Raw genomic sequence first — 20909 nt, 5'->3', positions numbered from 1 at the left:
TCCCTGTCCCTTAGACACAGTAGCTCACCTTACCGTAGGGTCATACACACCAACCTGCCTTTTCTGTCTGAACTCCACACGATAGCACCTGCGATGCATTCTGCCCCTGCATTGCAGGTAAGCTGCTGGGGGGGTGGGGAGTTGTTGACCAGTGTCTAGGACTGTTTGGGGGATCGTTAATGCCCAGCACGCACCTCAGCACAGGCTGTCAGCCTTCCCTGGAGGGATCTTTATTTCCCTATTACTGTCTGTGTTTCCCATCTACTTCTTCATCAAGCTCCTTTGTCCCTGACCCACCCCAGGGCCCTGGAGGTTGTTACAGACCGGCGGCCTTCTGTTTGTGCCCACAGGACCCACCCTGTGTTAGCCCACTCTGCTCCCCAGCTCTCCTGTGTCCCCGGGAAGAGCAAAGGCAGGTCCTCTCCGTGCAGTCAGACGTTTGTGTCAATCCTCTTCCTTTTCCCCTTTAGTTTGTTACCGGCCCGCTGATGGACGTCCTCTCAGAGAGCTGTCTCTACAGCAGGTGAGCACTGTGCTGGTCCGTTATTGCTGTGGGGCTAGGGACAAGGCCCAGGGCCTGGTGCATGCTGGGCCAGCACCGCACCGTGGACAGGCCCCAGCCCAGAGGGTAATCTTCTCTAGCGATAGTGCAGTTCTGGGCATCTGTACACAGCATGCCTGGCGTGCCTTCTTAGTTTAGCTTTTTAATTCTGACTTAGTTTCACAGTTTTCTAGAAAAGCCGGGGGATAATACAAAGAATTATCCTTTATTGTTCATCTATAGCCAGCAGATATTAATGTCTAATGGAATTTGCTTAGTTGTTAGCTCTGTGTGTGTGTGTCGCTCTGTCTACTGAACCACTTACCTTCTGTATGTTTCATCTGTGTGTCCGTCCCTCCCTCCCTCTTCCCTTCCTTCCCTCCCTCTTCCCTCCCTTCCCTCTTCATCCTCTCTATCCCTCCCTTCCTCTCTTCATCCTCTACCCCTTCATCACCTCCCTCTCTCCCTCCCTCCCTCCCTCCCTCCCTCCCTCCCTCTCTCTCCCCTCTCCTTCCTCCTCTCCATCTCTCCCTCCATCTGTATTAAGAACCTTGAGTTCACACCAGTGTGTCTGGTGTCTGTCAGCCCTGTTCTGCACAGTCCATCCTAACATATTCCTTTCTGTATCTGACAGTGGCTGCCATGGCTTATAAGAGGTCTGCTTATTCACAGCTTTCACCCTTGGAAAAGGTTAGCAGTCAGAAGTTTGTTAGTTTTGTGCCTTAGCCTCATTTGGAGAATTATCTCTACTCTGAAATTGCCCTTTCAGATCTCCTCCACTTTTATTTTTAGAATTATGTTGTCTTTCTGATATTGATCACTAAATTCATAGCTATAAGTAAGTTATGCTTAGGAGGCCTCTAAAAATGAAAATCACCCCACTCTCCACCAAGTTCTTTAAAAATGCTACTGTCCAGGCCAACTGACAGGGATCTATTAATTTCAATGTCTGATGAGTAAATACTGAGAACATAAAATGGCATGATTGACAGGGACTTTTGAGTCTTCAGTGAGGCATTGTTAGATGGCATTCCACATCTGTGAGGCGGCTGGGCAGTGGGAAGTCAGCACACGGCCTCCGTGCTTTTGGGAGAGTTGGTGCACACATTTATCAGGACACACCTTCTGGTGCCCTGTTGTGTTCTGTTAGCAGATAACACACACAGGCAGAACCACCATGGTTGAGTCTGTGTTCACAGTTAAACACTCTAGCAGGTGTGAGTCAACTCTAATATTTGTCTTCACTGTGAATGCTCTTTTACTTCAGCCTAAAGATGTAAAGTTACTGAATTATATGTTGGAAACAAAAAGGTACAGTTTAAGTTAATCGTCCCCAGCTATTGTAATACTAAACTGATGTGTGTAAGGAGGGAAGGGGAGTGTCATCACAGGCTGCCACACCCCTTCAGTCAACAGTCAGGGGTCCTGGAGAGTCCTGCTGTTCTATTAGAACATCCAGATGTTTCTATGTTCAGAGAGTCTCCAAATATTCTGAAAGATAAAATGCAAGTCCAGGGCAAGAAGAGTTGTCCGGTTATTTTATTGCTGAGAACCAGGGCCATGCTGCATTTAGACTAATATTTATATGCTTATTTGTGAACGGATTTTAAGTTCATGTTTTTCTCCCCCTCCTTGACCACAGGTCTCCAGGGCAACTGCTGGGAAGTGGCTCTCCCCTGGGATTAAAGCTGCAGAAGTTTCTAGTCACTTACGTTTCTCTTCTTCCAGAAGAAACAAAGAGTATGTCAGTAGAGATTTTTTAATATACGTTTTAACTTTTAGCACGTTTTGGTATATGTGCCATCATGTGGCTGTCATGATCAGTGCCGTGCAGGCGTCTGCAGCACTGTGTACTGTCTCCTCTGCAAGCATTAGCAAACAAGGCTGGACAAAGGAAAAGTGCTGGTCTGTACCCAGCCCACGTGGGTTGTCCGTTTCAGCAGAAGACTTAGCTACGTGGCTGAGGAGCGCACACTGGTATAGCCCTGTACCCTGGAGTCGGCCCACTTCCCCGGGTCAGGACTGATTTTTCTTTGGGCTAAGTTTGGAAGTGGGCACAAAGCACTGAGACTCTTGGTGCCAGGTGGCAGAAGAGCTCATTCGTCACACGGGCCTCTGTGACTTTTACTGACCCTAGGGATGGATTTTTTTTTTTTCTTATATTCATTTATTGACAAGATGACCAGTGATGTCATCTATTCAAAAGAGGTAAATATGATCTACAGTATCAGGTCTTTGAAGCTGGTTGTCTCCATGGCTCTTGTAAAAGCAGTTAGTTTCTGGAGAGGAGAGTGGAACTGCCGACTTTGAGCACCTGGGTTCCAGCCTCCTGAGGCTGCATGTTGGCAGCATGGCTGGCGTGCCCAGCAAAGCGCTCTGTGGAGGCTGCCTGCCTGGTGTTGGTGGCTGAGGCCCAGAAGTGTGTGGGGGTGAGTTTGAAGGGAAGCCTGGCTGTTGTACTGAGTGAGGGGTTGGCCTGAGACAGGGTGTCTTGGATCTGATTAATGAATCCAGAAGAAAGCAGATTGCTTACCCGTAGTTCCCAGTGGCTCCTCCAGGTTCAAGAAGTCTCTGGAATTTTTTTCCCCCAAGACAGAGTTTTGCTATGTAGCTCTGGCTGTCCTGGAACTCACTATGTAGACCAGGCTGGCCTCCAAGTCACAGAGATCCACTGCCTCTCCCTCCTCCCGAATGCTGGGATTAAAGAAGTGCTCCCCCACACCTGGCTGCTTCTAGGGTTTCATAACAGAAACAAACAGTGCCTAGCAGGAGATAGATGGAGGAGGTACTAACCCTTTGTATCTCAGAAGAGGATGTCAGCCACTGAATGAGACCCAAGGAGGGCAGGAATGGCTTTCCAGGAAGGTGTGCCCAGGAGCAAGGGACGGTCCCAGCAGTGGTTCTACAGCTCAGGAAAGTGGTCCCCAGCAGCTAAAGCTTTACCTCTGACTGGGTGTGCTTGTTCATGCCTGTAATCCCAGGATGGGGGAGATTGGGGCAGGAGAATTGCCATGAATTCAACCTAACTAGATGACTTAGGGAGACCCTGTCTCAAAAAACAAACAAAAACCCCTTCTTTATCTTCAGTTAAAAAAAAAAAAAAAAAAAAAAACCACAATTTCCTGATTATCAGATTCTCCACAGCACAGTAGAATCTTATCATAATAAATAGGAATGAAATTGTAATAATTTCCAAAATAGCTTTATTGAGATTTACACTGTTCAGATCAGCGGTGTTTACTATACTTAAAATTGTGCATCTATCCCCCTTGTCTGTTTCCAAAATAATTCTGTCATCTCCAGAAAGAACCGGGCCTCACAGGCCAGCTCCTCACAGCTCCTGCGGCACATTCTGTCTCCCTGGTGTGTGTATTCCACGTGTTTCACACAGGGGATTGAGCACGTGGCTTCTTAGGGCTGGCCTCTTCAGGGGTGGGTTTGTGTAGCAAGAGCTTCATTTCTGTGGCAGAATCGAACTTCATCCTCCCTTCACGGTGGGCTTCTCAGTTACTTATCCATCTGTAGGTTCGTCCATTGCTCAGTAGTGTTCTCTTTTCACTCTGGTGAACACTGACGTGGTGAGTGTCCCTACACGTGGTTTGGTACGAACCTGGGTTGGAGACTCCTAGTTAAGACAGCTAGACGTGGATTTTGCGGGGTCACATTCTCGTGACATGTTGTCCACGCTGACCGCACCCTTTCCCTTCCCACCAGCAGCGTGGGGGTTCCCGTTTCTTCAGATTCCAGCTCTCTTGTTGTTGTCCTTTCACTTCTAGCCGTCTCCGCAGGTCTGGGGTGCTGTCTCACTGAGGGCTTGGTTTATATTTTCTTACTAAGGGAGCAGAGGACTCTTGCGTGTGATCCCTGCAGCAATAACATTTGCAAACCTTGTCTTCCAGGTCATTTCCTGCTAAAGTTCATTCAGAGGATGGCAGGTAGACACTGGTGTGCCGTACCCGTGTTCTTCCTCTCCAAGGCTTTGGCAAGCATGCCCAGATGTAAGGCCCTGGGTGGAGAAGGGCTTCTTGCTCTCAGGTAACTTACACACTATGTATTCATTCATTTGTTGTTACTCGGTTCCTGTAGCTTTGTGTGAGAAAAACTGACATGTTTTTATTCATATAAATAATTAATGGAATGTCTTTTGCTTGATGAATGACTAATTTAAATATATTCTATAATATATGTACTTGGGTTTTGATCACCTTAAAGTTGCTAAGTAGGAAAAATTGATACGTAAGAAAAATTAAGGACAGATATCAAATCATAATAGCAATTAGAAAGTATTTAAAAATATATGAAGTTCTTACTTTGAGAACATTTGCATTTAAGTATATTTTTTTTCCTTGAGACAGACAGATTCTTACTGTGTAGCCCAAGCAGAGTCACAGCGATCCTCCTGCCTCACCTTCCCAAGTGCTGGGATTACAGGCACGAGGTACCATGCCCAGTTTTTTTCTTATTAAAAGAGATTGGGTTCGTATCAAAACTGAACTCTGTCTGGGTTTGGTGGCCCACACTTGTAACTCCACTACTTAAGAAAACAATTGGTGCGGCACATGAGCCTGAGGCCGGTCTTGGCCAGAGGGGGGTTGAGATCAGTGTGGATGGCCTACTGAGACTTGGTCTCAATCAAATAAAAGAGAAAAACAAAAATCGTGCTCTGTGTGAGATCACGCTGGAAACTGGCTCTGTAGCTCTTCTGGTGATGGCCATTCCTGGTGACAGTCATTCCTGGTGCTGGCCAATCCTGGTGACAGTCACTTCTGGGGCTGGCCATTCCTGATGCTAGCACTTATGGTTTTGGTCACTCCTGGTGCTGGCCAATCTGGTGATGGTCACATCTGGTGGTGGCCAGTCCTGGTACTGACCTGGTCTGGTGATGGCTGCTTCTGGTGATGGTTAGTTACTCCTGGTGACCGTCATTCCTGGTGATGGTCATTTTGTATGTCGGAATTTGTAGACTGTGTAGGTGATTGTGAGTGATCAGACTTCCCCTGGTACCTACCTTGTCCTTGTTTTGAACCAGGGATGTCCTCCAGTGCACGATGATCACACACCAGGTCCTTCTGCGAGGAGCAGCACAGTGCTACCTTCTCCAGACAGCCATGCGTCTGGTGGATGTGGTGAGTGTGCCTGTCCAGATGCCCATTTGTAAGTCTTTCTCGGGGTACCTATGCATACAAGTCTGGCCTGTGGTGGTGCTGTCAAAAAGGCCTGCTGACGGGTTGGCCCGTGGTGTCCTGATGGGACCTGGACTTGGGGGACGATTGACATTTTCCTAGGTGACAGAAGTGTGCAGGAAGTGTTGGGTTGTACTGAGCAGTGACTTGCTGTCTGGGGCTTGGGAATGTTAACATTTGTGAGGCCTAGGCCGCTGCAGAGCCAGGTCCCAGGACAAAACCTGGGCCAAAACCTGGGCCCTGAGCTCTAGTCAACTTCCCTGGGAGCTTTTCACATGCATTCTCACAGTCTGGTAAAGGGACCAGGCCATCCTGGGTGATTCACCAGGAGAGGAGCTCGTGGACAGAGTCCAGAGGAAGATACCGAGAGCCGGAGTCAGCACACTGCTGTGCCGGACAGAGCAGTGAAAATGAGGCATCTTTATAGGTTGCATGGTCCCTGTTTAACTTTGGGACTCTTCTCTGTCATCTAAATAAATGCATATGCCGTGTTCCAACAGGACTTCACTTAACCCAGGGGTTGTGTGTGCCAGCCTGATGACCTGGCATGATGCAGAATATTCATAAGCTGTGATCTTTGGACTGAGGAACCGCTGTGGTTTTCTTCAGTTGGAGGTTCTTTTTGTTGCTTCTAAAGAATCTTTTTTTATTCATTGTCATTCATTTTTATTGACGGTATTTTTTTTTAAAGATTATACTCATCTTGTCTCTAAGATGCTAACTGATTTTAAAGAAAAATGTGTATTTTAAAAATGTTACCCACTCTAGAGGCAGAAGGGATTGCCTTGAGTGTGAGACCAGCTGGGCTAGATTATTCAGTCCAGGCTAGTCAATACTGCAGAGTGAGACCCTGCTTCAGAAGTCCAAAACCTCCTCCCACACACACACAAAAAAAAAATCACAAAAAAATACATGTGTACATAAAAAAAAATAAGTAAATAAATAAATAAAAGGATTGGCTTTTGATATAATAGATTGCCACTGTGGAGTTCCCTTTATTTATTTTGTCATGTGTCTGTGTGTGGCATGCAAGTGTGTGCGTGCACATGCACGTGAATGTGCACACACATGGGTATGGAGGCAGAGGTCTTCTGTTGTGCTCCACTTACAGAGGCAGAGTCTCTTTCTAACCCCAAACCTTGCCTATTCCAGCTAGTCTGCCTGCCCGGCTTGCCTGGGATCCCCTATCTTGGCCTCATAAGTACTAGGATTACAGATGCCACCAGTTCTGTTCGGTTGTTAGTGGTTCGGGAGATCTGAAGTCTGTCCTCACACCAGAGCCCAGCTTTATGTATTGAATTCCTGTTTTTGGTTTTTTTTGGTTTTGTTTTTTGTTTTTTGTTTTTTTTTTTTTTGAGACAGGGTCTCTCTGTGTAGCTTTGCACCTTTCCTAGATCTCAATCTGTAGACCAGGCTGGCCTTGAACTCACAGAGATCCTCCTGCCTCTGCCTCCCGAGTGCTGGGATTAAAGGTGTGCACCACCACCACTGTCTGGCTGAGTTCCTGTTCTTTTGTTTAAACAATGTAACTTCCTGAATCTGAAGGAATGACATCCGACTTTAGTTGACTTGCTGTTTCCACAGAGCTGTGATGTGACTCTAAAAGTCTAAACTGAGCTTTTTCTGCCTAGGAGAAAATATCTCTTTCTGATGTCGCAGCTTTTCTCATGTCTCTAAGACAAGAGGAGTCCTTGGCACGAGGGACCGTGTTGTGGACAGAGGTGAGCTGCAAATCAGCGGTTTGAAAGCACTATAAAAGCCTTTCCCATGGCTTCTCGGCCTTTTGGCTAAGATCAAGTGTAAAAGCCTTTCCCCATGGAGCCATCATCACTAGCCAGTGTGAGAATGTAACAGTTGCTTTGCTAGTAGTTTGAAATTCACTTACACTGGGTTCCGAGTGGTCCTCTCCAGCTAATATAGTTCTGAAGACAGGAGCCACACATTAAAAAGTACATTCTTCAGTACCACTCAACACCAGTGAATGATGGCTTCATAAGAGTGTACCAAGGTCTTATATCTAATTATTTAATTTTTTAAATTCAGTTTATGGCTCAGGGAAATTAGAAATGCTTTGTTCTGTTATGTTTTATGAATAAAATAACCCTGCCATGGTTTTCCTGTCTAGCTCTGTGATTGGCTGCGCGTCAATGAAAGATACTTTAGGCAGTCCTCGATTAGTGGCTCTGAGGGACAGGAGACATCGTTAAAGGCTTATGTGAAGAACCTCGTTCAGGAGTTCGTGAAGTCCCCTGGTTGGGAAAGTAAGTCTGAACTTTTCTTTATGGAATGACAAAATGTGTTATAAGGAACTTTCAGATTGATTTGTGGCATAAGCAGTTGTGCTGTGTGAGTCTGAACTTCAGCCATGTGAGCAGAATCGCTCCCTCCCAGCTTTCCGGGTTCTGAGACTTGAGGATGTTAACCCAGTATAGACGCTTTGGAGCTGCTCAATTACCAGAGCAGGAAGTGGACCCAGTCTGTACATGAACTCATCCCTCAGGGCAGGTATGTGTTGGGTCTCTAGGATGGAAACGGATGAATGCAAATAATGCATGTGGGTTTGTTTTTCATATTTTAGAAGCACTTCGTTTATTGTTGTGAACTGATGAAAACCAGTTCATTTATCTGAGTGACACGTGGGGTGTGTGTGTGTGTTTGTATGTGTTTGTATTTGTATGTTTATATGTGTATAGGCACTGGGTGTGGGGGGGGGGCTGGGGCTTGACATCAGGTGATTCCTTAGTTGCTTTCCTCTGCTTTCTGAGACCGGGTCTCTCACTGAATCTGGGGCTTGCTGATTGGCTGGTCCAGCTGGCCAGCTTATCCCAGGGATCTGCTGCCCCTGCCTCTGACCACCACTCTTGCCAGCTTTTACATGGGTGCTGTGTTCTGAACTGCATACTCATCCTTTCAGAGCTAAGGCTTTGACCCCAGTTACCTCTCCAGCCCCCAAAACCAGTCTCAGAGAGCACACTTTGGGAAGGGTTATTCTGCCAGGCGGTGTGTAGCTTTGTGCCTTTCCTGGGACTCACTTGGTAGCCCAGGCTGGCCTCGAACTCACAGAGATCCGCCTGCCTCTGCCTCCCGAGTGCTGGGATTAAAGGCGTGCGCCACCACCGCCCGGCCAGGCGGTTTGTTTTCATCACACACTTGTGAAGACCATTCTTCTCCTTTCCTGTTTTCTTTTCCTTTTGATGTGGTTCTGGCATGGCCTTGGGCATGCTTGGTGGGTGCTCTACCACTGACCCCCCACTCCTGGCAGAGACCATTTTTGCAAAGATCTTTGGAGAAAGCATGTCAGCCTGCAGGAGAGAAGAGTTCTCATTAATTAGGATTTCTTTTACATTTCTTTTTTTTTTTTTTTAAAGATTTATTTACTTATTATCTATACAGTATTCTGTCTGCATGTGTCCCTGCAGGCCAGAAGAAGGCACCAAATCTCATTATAGATGGTTGTGAGCCATCATGTGGTTGCTGGGAATTGAACTCAGGACCTCTGGAAGAGCAGTCAGTGCTCTTAACCACTGAGCCATCTCTCCAGCCCTTCTTTTACATTTCTAATGCTTCCTCTTCATTAAGGCCCTTAGCAATGATTTGGGGAAACTGTCTTTGAATTTAGAACATCTGAACTTCCCCGTCTTTGTCTCAGATCAGCTCATTTCATCCAGTTTCTCTCATCTGATCCAGGAGTGGGTCTTAACTGATCAGGGAATTGTCCTTCTAGAGCTCAAGTCTGTCTATCAGTGTTTTCTCCTGAGCATCTCCTCTCCGTTCTCAAGGGTATTCTCAATGCTATTGCTTGGGAGCTTCTTGGCTTAGGCCTGCAGCTGAAGGCAAACCTTCCTTGCTGGTAACACAGTCCCACACCGTGGCTCCAGGGGCGCTGGGCTGCCCAGCCCTGGTGCTTCACCCATCCTGTCCAGGGTCAGGTGGCTTCTGGAAGTCTCAGCCCAGTTGGCCTTGCTCCGGCTGCTTCCCGTGTTCCTCCTTTTGCTTCCCTACAGTTTCCATTTTGGAACTCCCTCCACCCCAATGTGTGTGCAACCTCCGAGGTTTCCAGTTGCCTCTAGGACAAAAGCAAAACTCCCTGAAGATTCTGCCAAGTTTCTGGGTCTCTCCAATAGGTCTGTCACCTCATTTTCTGCCATTCTTTTTCACATATCTACATCCTTCTGTTGACGAATGCTTTCCTAGCAGGACCATCCACACATTCCTGTACATGAGGGCTCTTGTCTCTGTTCATCCAGGTCATTCTTCTCAGATGTCCCCCTCAGCTCAGTGGTCTCCAGATCAAGACACTTCTCCTAGAGTGTCCTGCAGCTGCAGACACATGTCTCCAGTGTGGCCCTCACTGTGATGACAGTTCTGGTATTCTTGGCTGAACACTTTCTGTGGTCTGAGGAACTGTGTGTCTGTGGTGGTCAAGCAGGAGCTCTGCACACAGCAGGGACAAGGAGTTGTTTTTATTGTCTTTAAATGTGGTGCACAATAATGTATTTCTCTAACGGTGTAGCATGGATTGGGAATAATGATGGAGCTGTTATGGTGTCAGTGCATCATTTTTTGAAGGAGTTAGTGAATGCCTTTTAAATGTTTTTTTTTGTTTTTGTTTTTGTTTTTGGAGACAGGGTTTCTCTGTGTAGCTTTGCGCCTTTCCTAGAACTCACTTGGTAGCCCAGGCTGGCCTCGAACTCACAGAGATCCGCCTGCCTCTGCCACCCAAGTGCTGGGATTAAAGGCGTGCGCTGCCGCCACCGCCGCCGCTGCCGCCGCCGCCGCCGCCGCCGCCGCCACCACCACCACCACCCGGCTAAATGTTTTTTTTTTTTTAATTAAAAAGTGTGTGTGCACGTGAGTGCATCCACGTCACAGCACCCATTTGGAGGTCAGAAGACAACTTATGGAGTCAGCTCTTTTCTCCCACTGTGTAGGTCCTGGGGATCAAGCCAGTCATCAGGTTTGACTGCAAGCACCTTTACCCATGGCACTATTTCTCAGGCCCTGGGAATGCTTCTTATGCTGTACCTCTTGTTATCCCAACAGGGGAAAGTGACTTCATGCCAGACTGGCTTGAAGCCAGGCTGACTTCTCTGATGGTTCTGCTGGCTGTGGACGTGGAAGGCATGAAGACCCAGTTCAGGTCAGTGCTTCTTCAGTGCTGAGGTGCAGGGGAGGCAAATAAGGTTTATCGTGGGTGCTTAGACTTTTCAGTGGTTGGTTGAGTCACTAAGAAAGACCAGGTCGAGAACACTGGTCACGTCCTACAGAGATGTTTACTTTAACAGCATGTAACTAGAAATAGGGCCACTTAGTGCTGGCAGGTTGGTAGATTAAATGTCAGCTTTGCAATCTAATATTAAATCGGAGAATATAGGATGCTTACTGTTTGGTACTGGTATTAGAAAAGTAGATGCTAAGATCCCAGTGTAAACTGTAGGTGTGTGACATAAGCAGAAATGGCTGTTGGGATGAAGTGGCCTCTGAGCACAGGAGCAGATCATTTCCTATGGTGGCAGCAGAGCCGGGGTTAGGCGGGGCCTTGGCATGGTATACAGTTACCTTGGTGGTGGGGGATATTCGATCACACTGTGAACCCCGAGTTTTCATTTGTGTTAATTAAACAAAATTAACCTTAGGTCAGGAGGCTGAGTTAGCCACTAGTTGACAGAAAGTAATCATAGAGCATCAGAGGGCATCTGAAAGAGATAGAGACGCACCGGAAGTGGTAGGGAGGGGTTTTGAGTGGCGAGGTTTTTAATTTGTTTTTGCAGAGCAGAAGGAGGGAAGTTTTGGGGAGGTGCCTGCAAAGTTTTGGGGAGAGAGAAGGTTAGCTAGGTGCTATTCAACCTCTCTGAGCTAGCAGGTTTTCACGCCAGCCTTTGAATCTCGAGTCTTATTTATAAATAGAATGACAGAGATTTTGTTAAAGCCACCTTTAGCAGCAGAGGCAGAGCCAACGCCTGTGGCAACAGAATTCCTGCCAGACTGTGGCCTGAGCAGTCAGGCTGCCGTCAGAGAAGCAGGACAGTAACTGTGGAGTGGCAATTGCTGGCTGAAATAGCAGTAGAATAAGGTGCAGCCACTGTGCTGAAGATAAAACAGCCTTGATACATCATATCCCATCTAGATGAAGTTTTAGTGCCAAAGTCATTGGTCATAATAGTTTTATATTTTTAGGGTTTTTTCTTTTGTATTTTTTAAAAAGCAGTTGATGTTACATGTCTTTTACTAGTTTATGCTCTTCTTTTTTTATTTATTCGTTGGCAGTTTCACACATCTGTATGGATTTTGTTTCTGTTTTCACTTATTTCCTTCTCTTCTCTGCTCTCTCTCATTTTTCTTTGCTGCAAAACCATTGGTCAGGACCTCGGCAGTTTAACATAGCATGAGTTTTGATTTGTGTCCCACACTATAAGGGTTGAAGACAGTGAAAAGCCGAGACCTAGAGATGGGTCCTCACAGGTCCTGGGCATGTGCGCCATCCATGAAGTAACTCGTATGACCCCTGAGCTATCTTGCTGCGTGAGTGCTAGCTGGGGAACGGTGATGCTTTTGAGATGGCTGATGGGGGTGTTCTTTTGCCATCTAGTGAGAAGCAGAGGACTCAGAACGTGCTGAGGATCTTCTTAGACCCCCTGCTGGATGCCCTGGGGAAGCTGGGCACCAATGCCTACATGCCCCTGTTGAAGACAGACAGGTGCCTCCAGCTGCTGGTGAGGTTGCTGCATTCTTGTGTGCCAAGAGGTTCCAGTGACCAGGATGGTGAGGACGACTGGGCTCTGGGGTGCCTTGCTGGGGGGTTGCTGGTGTTTAGAATGAGAGGAAGCTCCTGATTTCTAAACATAAGAATTAGTTCTTCCCATGCATACACTGAGCAGCTCCTGGTGCTCCTAGGGATTTAGTGAGGTGTCCATCTAATACTCCAGGAGGGTTGTATACTATCATTAGAATGTGTTTTTGTTTCTTGAATAATAAATAATAATTTATTATTCTTTTATTTATTTATTTTTTGTTTATTTATTTTTCATGTGAGGATGTGTGTGCACACCACCTGTATGTGTAAGTGTGTTAATGTGGAGGCCAGAGGTTGATTCTCTCCATTGCTGCCAGTCTTATTCTCTGAGCCAGAGCCTCTTCACTGAACCCAAAGCTGTTTTGGCTGGACTGGCTGGCCAGTCCCTGGGATCCACTTGCCTCCATCCCACCTCCCCCTTCCCTCATGCTGGGGTTGCAGACGAGCACTGCTATACCAGCATTTCAGTGAGATCCGACCTCAGGTCCTCATGTTTGCAGAGCATGCAGCTTACCACTGGGCCACCCCCACCACTATTTTTTAAAGAGCTGTTTATTATTATATGTGCGTGTGCAGGTATGTGCAGTTATGAGCATGCCATGGCGCTCCTATGGAGATCAGAGGAAAACTTTCAGAAGTCAATTCTTTCCTACCATTGGGTCCTGGGGATGGTCTTATATCACCAGGCTTGGTGGCACATACCATTACCCACTGAGCCATTTCAGCAGTCTGTGTGTGTGTGTGTGTGTGTGTGTGTGTGTGTGTGTGTGTGTGTGTTCCACAGAACACATTTCAGCAGTCCACCCAGTGTCCTGGACTTGGTTTGCTGGGCCTGTGGTATGGCGTCCTGGACTCCAGTGACTTAACCTTTCTGCCCAACAGTTGTATAAGAGCTTCTGGTATGTTTTGTACCAAAGACGACCCCCCCCCCCTTCTATCAGGTTAATAAAACACGTTCTCCCCACAGATGAGGTGTCCGCTGTCCTCCAGACCTCCGTCATGTCTGCTGCAGAGAGCGTGTCTCAGTTTGTGCTCCGGAGGCTCACCATGAATGAGCTGCAGAGTGTAAGTAGCGTTGGGCTTCTGGAGCTTTCTCTTTTGGGAGCCTGTTACCACTCTTGCTTTTTCTTGTCCACACTCACTGGATCACCTGGAAAGGAACATCTCTTTAGTGTGCTGGTTCCTCCAAAAGCCACTCTGGGAAGCAGAGCCGTTGTAGACTTCGGAACAGCTCAGTATCGTGGGAAATGCCCAGCAGCAGCAGTTTAACAGAGGAAGGGCAATTTTGGCTCCTGGTCTGAGAGGTTTGGATCCATCATGGCAGGAAAGAGATTATGAGAGCAGGCTGCAGCTGGGGCCGTGGGAGACGAAGGCAGCTGGTTACAGCCCGTGTAAGCAGGAGTAGCTAGACTCCAGCCCTAAGGCCCTACCCACGGCAATCCCTTTCCCCAGTCAGGTGGCGCCTCCCAAGGTTTCACCACCTCCCCCAAACCACCACAGCTGGGCTCAAGTGTTTAAACACATGAGCCTGTGTGGGGGTGGGGGTGGGGTGGGCGGGGGTTCACATTCAAACCCCCTAGTTTCCACTCCATCAGTGTTAACTGTGACCTAATCAAGAGAGGCAGCTCTTTTGAGCCTCCCAGATGATATGTCTGTCCTCATCACATTTGGAAGGTTTCAATATGATGTATTTGAGCCCCTTGACACATTTGTGTGTAACTGGGACCTGGATCCAGGTATTCAGAATGTTAGATTAAGGGTAGGACCAGGGCCATGTGTGTATATGTATGTATAGTGTGTGTGTGTGTGTGTGTGTGTGTGTGTGTGTGTGTGCGCGCAGCACACTTCATTAATTGAAATGTAGCCAGAGGTGAGAACAGTGGATTCTGGGTTCAGATGATCTTCTGAATACGTCTGTCATGTCTCCTACATAACATAGATTATTCTTAGTAGGATATATAAAAATAATTAGAGTTGTCTTTCCAAAAATACTTAGAAAATACTAGTTTTTATAGAAATTTCTATTTATTTTTGTTAAAACCTCTATGGGCAAATGTTGAAGCAGTTTGATTGTGTAGATCGTCAAGAAGGTGAGGAAATGGACTTCTTTAAAGAACTTTGGTTCAGCGAGATGGCATGCAGGTGCAGGCAATTGCCATCGAGCCTGAGTTAGTCCCCTGAGCCCCCTAGACCCACACGGTGGAAGAGCTGGTCACCCCCAACTAAAAATGTTTTCCTTTATCTCCGAGTGCTTGGAGTCAAAGCACTCACTGTTAGAGTGTCAATAATAATGCTGCCCATATCACTGTCTCCACTGTATGCGTGAGAAACCAGAGGCCTAGGAAAGCTAAGGAACTCAGCTTACACCATAGAAATAGTGAGTGTGAGAACCTAGTTCTCCCAGAAGCTCCTGCCCCTCCCCAACTCACCCCCCTTAGCTCTTAAGTGAGTTGTTGGACCTTAATTTGGAATTAGGGCATTCCTCCTTCCCCTGAGGACTGATGTCAGTTAGCAGTAAACTAAGGCATGGGCTTTGTAATCACTGTTGTTATTGTTTGTGAAGGGCCACCCTGGCCTGGAAGAGCTGGAGAACCTGGGTATCCTCCCAAGACCTGTGCAAGCATGGGCCCATCAACATCTAACACGGAGCGGGGAGGGATCTCAAGGCCGCCTCTTCCTGAGGATGTCTATGTAGTAAACAGTTGCTAGGGGAAGGAGAGAGATTTTCCTCAGGGGTGTAGCCACTGGGAAGGTGCTCGTTCTCCTGTAAGCAATCCCTCACCCATGCTTCTGAGACGGTAGAAGAGGTGATTGGGAAGAGGAAGGCCATTGGGAGTGGTGAGAGACTGGAGAGGGAAATTGTGGTGACCACACAAAATTCATTATACAGGAGTGAAAATAGAGATACCCATTGCTGTGTATATTACTATGTGTTAAAAATAAAAGAAGAAGAAGAATTCATGGACCAGTTTCTGCCTCCCAAGGCTTCCTAGTTGATGAGGGTTCAGATGCTGAGCCGTGAAAGGTATCATTAGGTTCTAGGAGAGTTCAGACTGCAAAGAAGGACATCACATCCCTAGCCTACATGCAGCCGTCCTGGGCACTGCATGATGGAATGGCTTTCCTCTTCAGTGTCTTGTTAGTGCATTTAAATGCAGGGATTGCTTCCTCTCTGGATTGTACGTGTGTGAAAGTCACAGGTCCTGTGTCCTTACATGTCCTGACATTTGTTGTAGGTGGCAGATCTGGACCGCTGCCAGCTATACCTGAAAGTGTTGGCTGAGCTCACGAGTCTCCAGGTGAAGCTGGGCTGGAAAGCAGGCAACCCCATCCGTCGAGTCATCTCTCCTCTGAAAAACGCATGCATTCACCATCTGCAGGACGCTGAGGATGGAAAGGTAACCCTCCTGGGCTGAAGGTGTGTGATTATGTCCAGCAAGGAATACCTATTTGATTGCTCCACAATATCTTGCAATTATAAAAAGGATTTCCTAAAATTTGATTAAGATCCTGCCTTCAGGTACCAATACTGTGGGAGTAGAGTTGGGATACATCACAGCATTGAATGTGTGGAGATCTGATACCCCTCTCTCTCTCCTTCACTTCCTCTTTCTCTTCCTTTCTTTCTTCCCTTCTTCCTTCTGCTCCTTCCTTCCTTCCTTCCTTCCTTCCTTCCTTCCTTCCTTCCTTCCTTCCTTCCTTCCTTCCTCCTTCCTTCTGCTGGTTTGAATATAGGACCCCATGTTATTTAGTAAGTGTCACAATGTTATTCATTAAGCGGCACTGTTTACCATGTGAGAAAAACCACAAGGTACAACAAAACCCACTATAAAAGTTTATTAAGGGAACTGAAGTGAAGGGATGTACTTCTATGGGAAGACTGTGCGGGTAGAAAAGGCGGAGGGATGAGTAGGACCCACTCTTATGGATCCCTTCTGCACCCGCGCATACGGGCTTACCCGCTCTTATAGATCCCTTTTGCACACGCGCGTATGGGCTTCCGGAGCTATGCCACTCATGTGCATAGATTGCGTGATCACGCCGAGCATGGTGGAGTATGTAGGACGTAAGGCCCTGGGATGACTAAGCCTCTGGCCAGCACATGATGGTCATGGGGGAGTGGATAGGAATTCTAACACCTCGTATACCCTAAGCCAGGTCTTAATCTTTTTTCTCTTGTGAACCCTTTTCTTTTCTTTTTCTCTTCTCTTCCCTTTTTTCCCTTCCTTCCTTCCTTTCTTCCTTCCTCCCTCCCTTTTTCCTTCCTTTCTCCCTCCCTCCTTCCTTCCTTTCTTCTTGGTTTTTCAAGACAGGGTCTCTCTGTATAGCCCTGGCTATCCTGGAACTCATTCTGTAGACAGGCTGGCCTCGAACTCAGAAATCCACCTGCCTCTGCTTCCCAAGTACTGGGATTACAAGCATATGCTACCACTACCTGACTTCACTGTGACTTCTTTTCATTGAAGAATTTTTTTTTTATGAACCTTGGTATGTAGTGCTAAAAAATGGGAACACAAATTAAGCATTTGCAGATAATAAATCATAAAGAAATTTATTTTTAAAAAGTTCTTTGATATGCATATGGTTTAGTCTTTATTAAAGAAGAAAGCAAATTGCATACAAATGAGGTAGATATGCTTGTTTGTGTAATAGTACAATGGAAACATACACTAATTTATGTTCACATGCTGAGGAACCATAGTAGGAACACATTAAAGTCTTTGTTTTCTATAATTGAGCTTATACCTGTGTAAGAGCTGAGAACTTTGTACACACAACACTGCTTATAAGAAACAATAGTCCCAGTCTGGGCCCAGGGGTATCTGGCAGTGTTCACTGGCTCTGTGTGGCTTGAAATCAGGGTGAGAGTGCTGTGTGTTCAGAAACAAGGCCACCGTGAAGTCCCACAGTTAAGATGGACAAGCACAGCCATAAACACCTTAAACTCATCACATGTTGATTTTCAATTAAGTTTGAGTCGCTGTGCATTCAAAAAACCTCTGACGGTTGTCAGAGTTTTCACGAGCCTACCTTCAGTTACACAACCCTCGGCAGGATCACAACCTCCATTCCAGAATGCTTTTGTGCTGGGTGTGTGCTTTACACACCGAGCTATATCCGTGCTCTCCCACCCCATCTTATTTAAACTTGGAGACAGAATCTTATAGATTACTCAGGTTGACCTTGAATTCTCATTGTAGCCTAAACAGACCTTGAACTCACGATCCTCCTGCCTCAGCCTCCTGAGTTGCTGGGTTTCCAGGCCTGTGCCTTCATACCCAGCAATTCTCTTCAGTCTTAAAACCACCTCAGTGCAGATACGGGAGGTGTCTTAGGTCTTCTGCTCACACTGGCCCAGTATAGAACCCTTTCATTAGCCTTAAATCGCAGCCTCCATGGTTGGCTTCCTTCCTTGGCTTCCGGGTTAGTTCTCCATCCTTCTTCCCTGTTCCCCTGGTGCCCTGTGCTGCAGCTGCCCGAGGTGACCACTTAGAGATTTTCAGTCACAAGTGTGTGTTCCTTACTTACCTGACAGAGGCGACTTAAGGGAAGGGTTCTTTCTTGCTTAGCATTTAAGAGAGAACAGTGTTACGGGTGGGGGAGGCATGGTGTGGTGGCTCCTTGTCAGTGGGAGTATGGGTGGAGCTCTTGACATCACAGTAAACCAGGAAGTGAAGAGCTCATATCAGAACCCTCTTCAAAGCTTACCTCCTAGTGACCCACCCCTGATAGCTAGGATTCCACAACCACCCAAACAGTACCACCTGTTGTAGAGTATTATTTTACAGTGTGTTACTTTTGTTTATGTTGCATTTGTTTAACTCTGTGAACCTGTGGTAACTGTGCCTGTCTAAAACACCTGATGGTCTAATAAAGAACTGAATGGCCATTAGTGAGGCAGGAGAAAGGATAGATGGGGCTGGCAGGCAGAGAAAATAAATAGGAGAAATCTGGAAGGAATAGAGAACATGAAAAGCCCAGAGGCAAAAGGCAGATGGGATAATTTAAATTAAGGAAAGCTAGCAAGCAACAAGCCAAGCTAAGGCCGTGCATTTATAATTAAGAATAAGCCTCCATGTGTGATTTATTTGAGAGCTGAGTGGCAGCCCCCCTCTTCCCAAGAGTAAAAAACCACCACCAACCACCAGCTGAGGACCACATGTTCATAAGAGCCTGGGTGAATTTACACTTAGACCATAGCACCTCCTTCCTGAGGCTTCCATCTGGCTTGACCCTACCAGGAGAGGGAGTGGTAGCCTCTGTTGGATCCAGGTCTCTCTCCTCCCTTCGTTTTCCCTATGCCCCGTGCTCACACAGTGGTGTTTATTTCCTTCTTCATAGTTTGTGTTATAATTTTTGTAGATACATCTGCACTGGATTTTAGCACCTGTAGGCATTACTTACACATAACAGAGAAAGGCAGAGTGGTTAAAAACCCAACTTGAGACACTGGCCCCTGGATTTGAACCCTCTTCAAGCCAGGGCACTGTCATTCATAGGCAGCTGATCTGGCCTATAAGGAGGTCTAGGCGGCCCTTATTGTACAGGCTGAATTGTACTCTTCATGCTGAGTACCGGCTGCCATTTTAAACTGGCAGAGAGCCGTACATTTGAACTTCTTTTATTCCACTGATGTTCGGCAGTAACAAGAAGGGAGGCAGGCATGAGGCGTCACAGCCTTGCAGCCCCGGTCGCCTCAGACTGAGACTTGATTCCCTTGCATTCAGAGTTGTTCTGTCCTCCGCAGGAGCCAACCCTGGGTCATCAGGTGCAGAGAGTAGTCAGCATGGCCACCCTGGCAGCTCTGTGTGAGGCTGTGGACCAGCACCCAGTGCTGCAGCTGGAGTCTCCCGATGCTGAGCCCGTGGACAGGTTCCTGTCAACTCTTCCACTCAGGCAGATGCTGCAGAAGCCCCGTTCGGAGGAACAGAACGGCTGTGTGCATCCCTTGGAGAACGGCAGGTGAATGAGGAATGTCTTTGTTAAGGGTTAACAATCTGGCTTTTGTTGCAGTCATGGTCATTGGTGATGGTGCCCGTGGTGTAGTGGAGTTGGGGAGGCGAGGCTCCATTTTGGATGAGAGGACACCATTAAGTTCTTCACCTCCCTTGTCAGAAGCCTGCTGACCATCTGACTTGGTTTTCAGTGAGTCTCTCAAGGTTGTGGAAATGCCCTGCAGAACATTTAGTCGGTGGGGGTGCTTCAGTGTGTGGACAGGCTGTTTGACGTATGTGACACATATATCCTTGGTCCCAGTCTGTTTTCGGGTGCAGTTAGTTTATCTGAGCCTGGGGAGCTTATAAGGAAACACTTATGATTTTGGATCTTAAAAAGCCTATAAATGTGGTACCAGCATCTACCTGGATTCTGGAGAGGGCTTCACGGTGCTTTACCTGCTGATGGAAAAGCTGGAAGAGCCCCCCACCTCCCAGTTCCCTTCCTCCAGCTCTCTCCAAGATTTTGCAGGGGCCAGACTGCTTTCAAACTACTCGTCTGTTTTGCTTCTGTAAGGAACAGCACTAAACTGCCAAAGAAATGAAGACGGGTTTGGGAAAGTGTGTGGCTTAGTACCTTTCCTTTTGAAAATTTCAGTGTTCTGGAAGAGTCACCGTCTTCTCCAGGATGGGGGAAGACAGTGGCGCAGTATCTACACGACCAGTGGGTCTGCCTCGCCTTCCTGCTGAGGAGGCACCGCCCCCTTAATCCAGCCACGGAAAGTGACGTGCAGGAGTGCTTCCTCCCTGCTGTTGAGATGCCCGCGCAGACCCTGCGGTCGGCCCTGGACGTCCTCACGGTCCTCCCTGCCGACCGCATCTTACCCGTGTTCCGCTGCATGGAGGTGCTGGTTCCCCAGGTGAGACGGGGGAGAGGTGAATTGGGGGATGAAGGAGCAGCAGCATCCCTGAGGTTGACCACCGCGTTTTCACCCCCTTCTGCCAGCTCCTGACCTCCGAGGAGTCACTCTGCATCGAAGCCTTTGACATGGCTTGGAAAATTATATCTTCCTTGGGTAACACTCAGCTGACGTTCTGGCCTAACTTAAAAGCCTTCGTTCACTTTGTTTTTGGTCATGAAATCCTTGCCATTGCCGCCAAACTCAAGGGCCAGGCATACTTCAGAATAAAAGAGGTAATTTTTTTTTTCTCTTTGCATTTTGTGTAGTCTGTAGGACAAGCGAGAGAAGAAGAGGTGTGTTTGTATCTAAGTATTAGGATGGGGGCTTTGTTCTCAGAATGTGTTCTCGAGTGAGGTGAGGAAGTATGACAGACCGGAGGCTCAGGATGGGGCCCAACTCCCACCTGCCCTGCTCTGCCCAGATAGTCAACAGGCAGGACTTGAGAGGTTGGCTTTGGCTCACAGTTTCAGGGGATAGAGTCCATTGTGATAGGGA

The 20909-nt window shown here is 47.3% G+C and overlaps 1 protein-coding gene across 5 annotated transcripts in view; it reads left to right on the top strand.

Moving 5' to 3' along the window:
- The window catches only part of Tarbp1 (TAR (HIV-1) RNA binding protein 1), a 53069-nt gene that overhangs the window by 10380 nt on the left and 21780 nt on the right, over nucleotides 1-20909 (top strand). For all 5 annotated transcript variants that reach the window (XM_028889788.2, XM_037206360.1, XM_037206363.1 and 2 more), the window contains 13 exons: nucleotides 471-523; nucleotides 2184-2281; nucleotides 4441-4576; nucleotides 5571-5667; nucleotides 7356-7445; nucleotides 7850-7985; nucleotides 10768-10864; nucleotides 12314-12486; nucleotides 13485-13582; nucleotides 15754-15915; nucleotides 19266-19480; nucleotides 20111-20372; nucleotides 20459-20647. In XM_028889788.2, coding sequence (XP_028745621.1) covers nucleotides 471-523; nucleotides 2184-2281; nucleotides 4441-4576; nucleotides 5571-5667; nucleotides 7356-7445; nucleotides 7850-7985; nucleotides 10768-10864; nucleotides 12314-12486; nucleotides 13485-13582; nucleotides 15754-15915; nucleotides 19266-19480; nucleotides 20111-20372; nucleotides 20459-20647 — 1806 coding nt within the window. The remainder of the gene's footprint in view (nucleotides 1-470; nucleotides 524-2183; nucleotides 2282-4440; nucleotides 4577-5570; nucleotides 5668-7355; nucleotides 7446-7849; nucleotides 7986-10767; nucleotides 10865-12313; nucleotides 12487-13484; nucleotides 13583-15753; nucleotides 15916-19265; nucleotides 19481-20110; nucleotides 20373-20458; nucleotides 20648-20909) is intronic.

The sequence above is a fragment of the Peromyscus leucopus genome, chromosome 5 (assembly GCF_004664715.2).
Source record: "Peromyscus leucopus breed LL Stock chromosome 5, UCI_PerLeu_2.1, whole genome shotgun sequence".
NCBI lineage: Eukaryota > Metazoa > Chordata > Mammalia > Rodentia > Cricetidae > Peromyscus > Peromyscus leucopus.
Note: the sequence above shows the minus strand (reverse complement) of the source record. Positions and strands in the feature narration are given on the sequence as shown.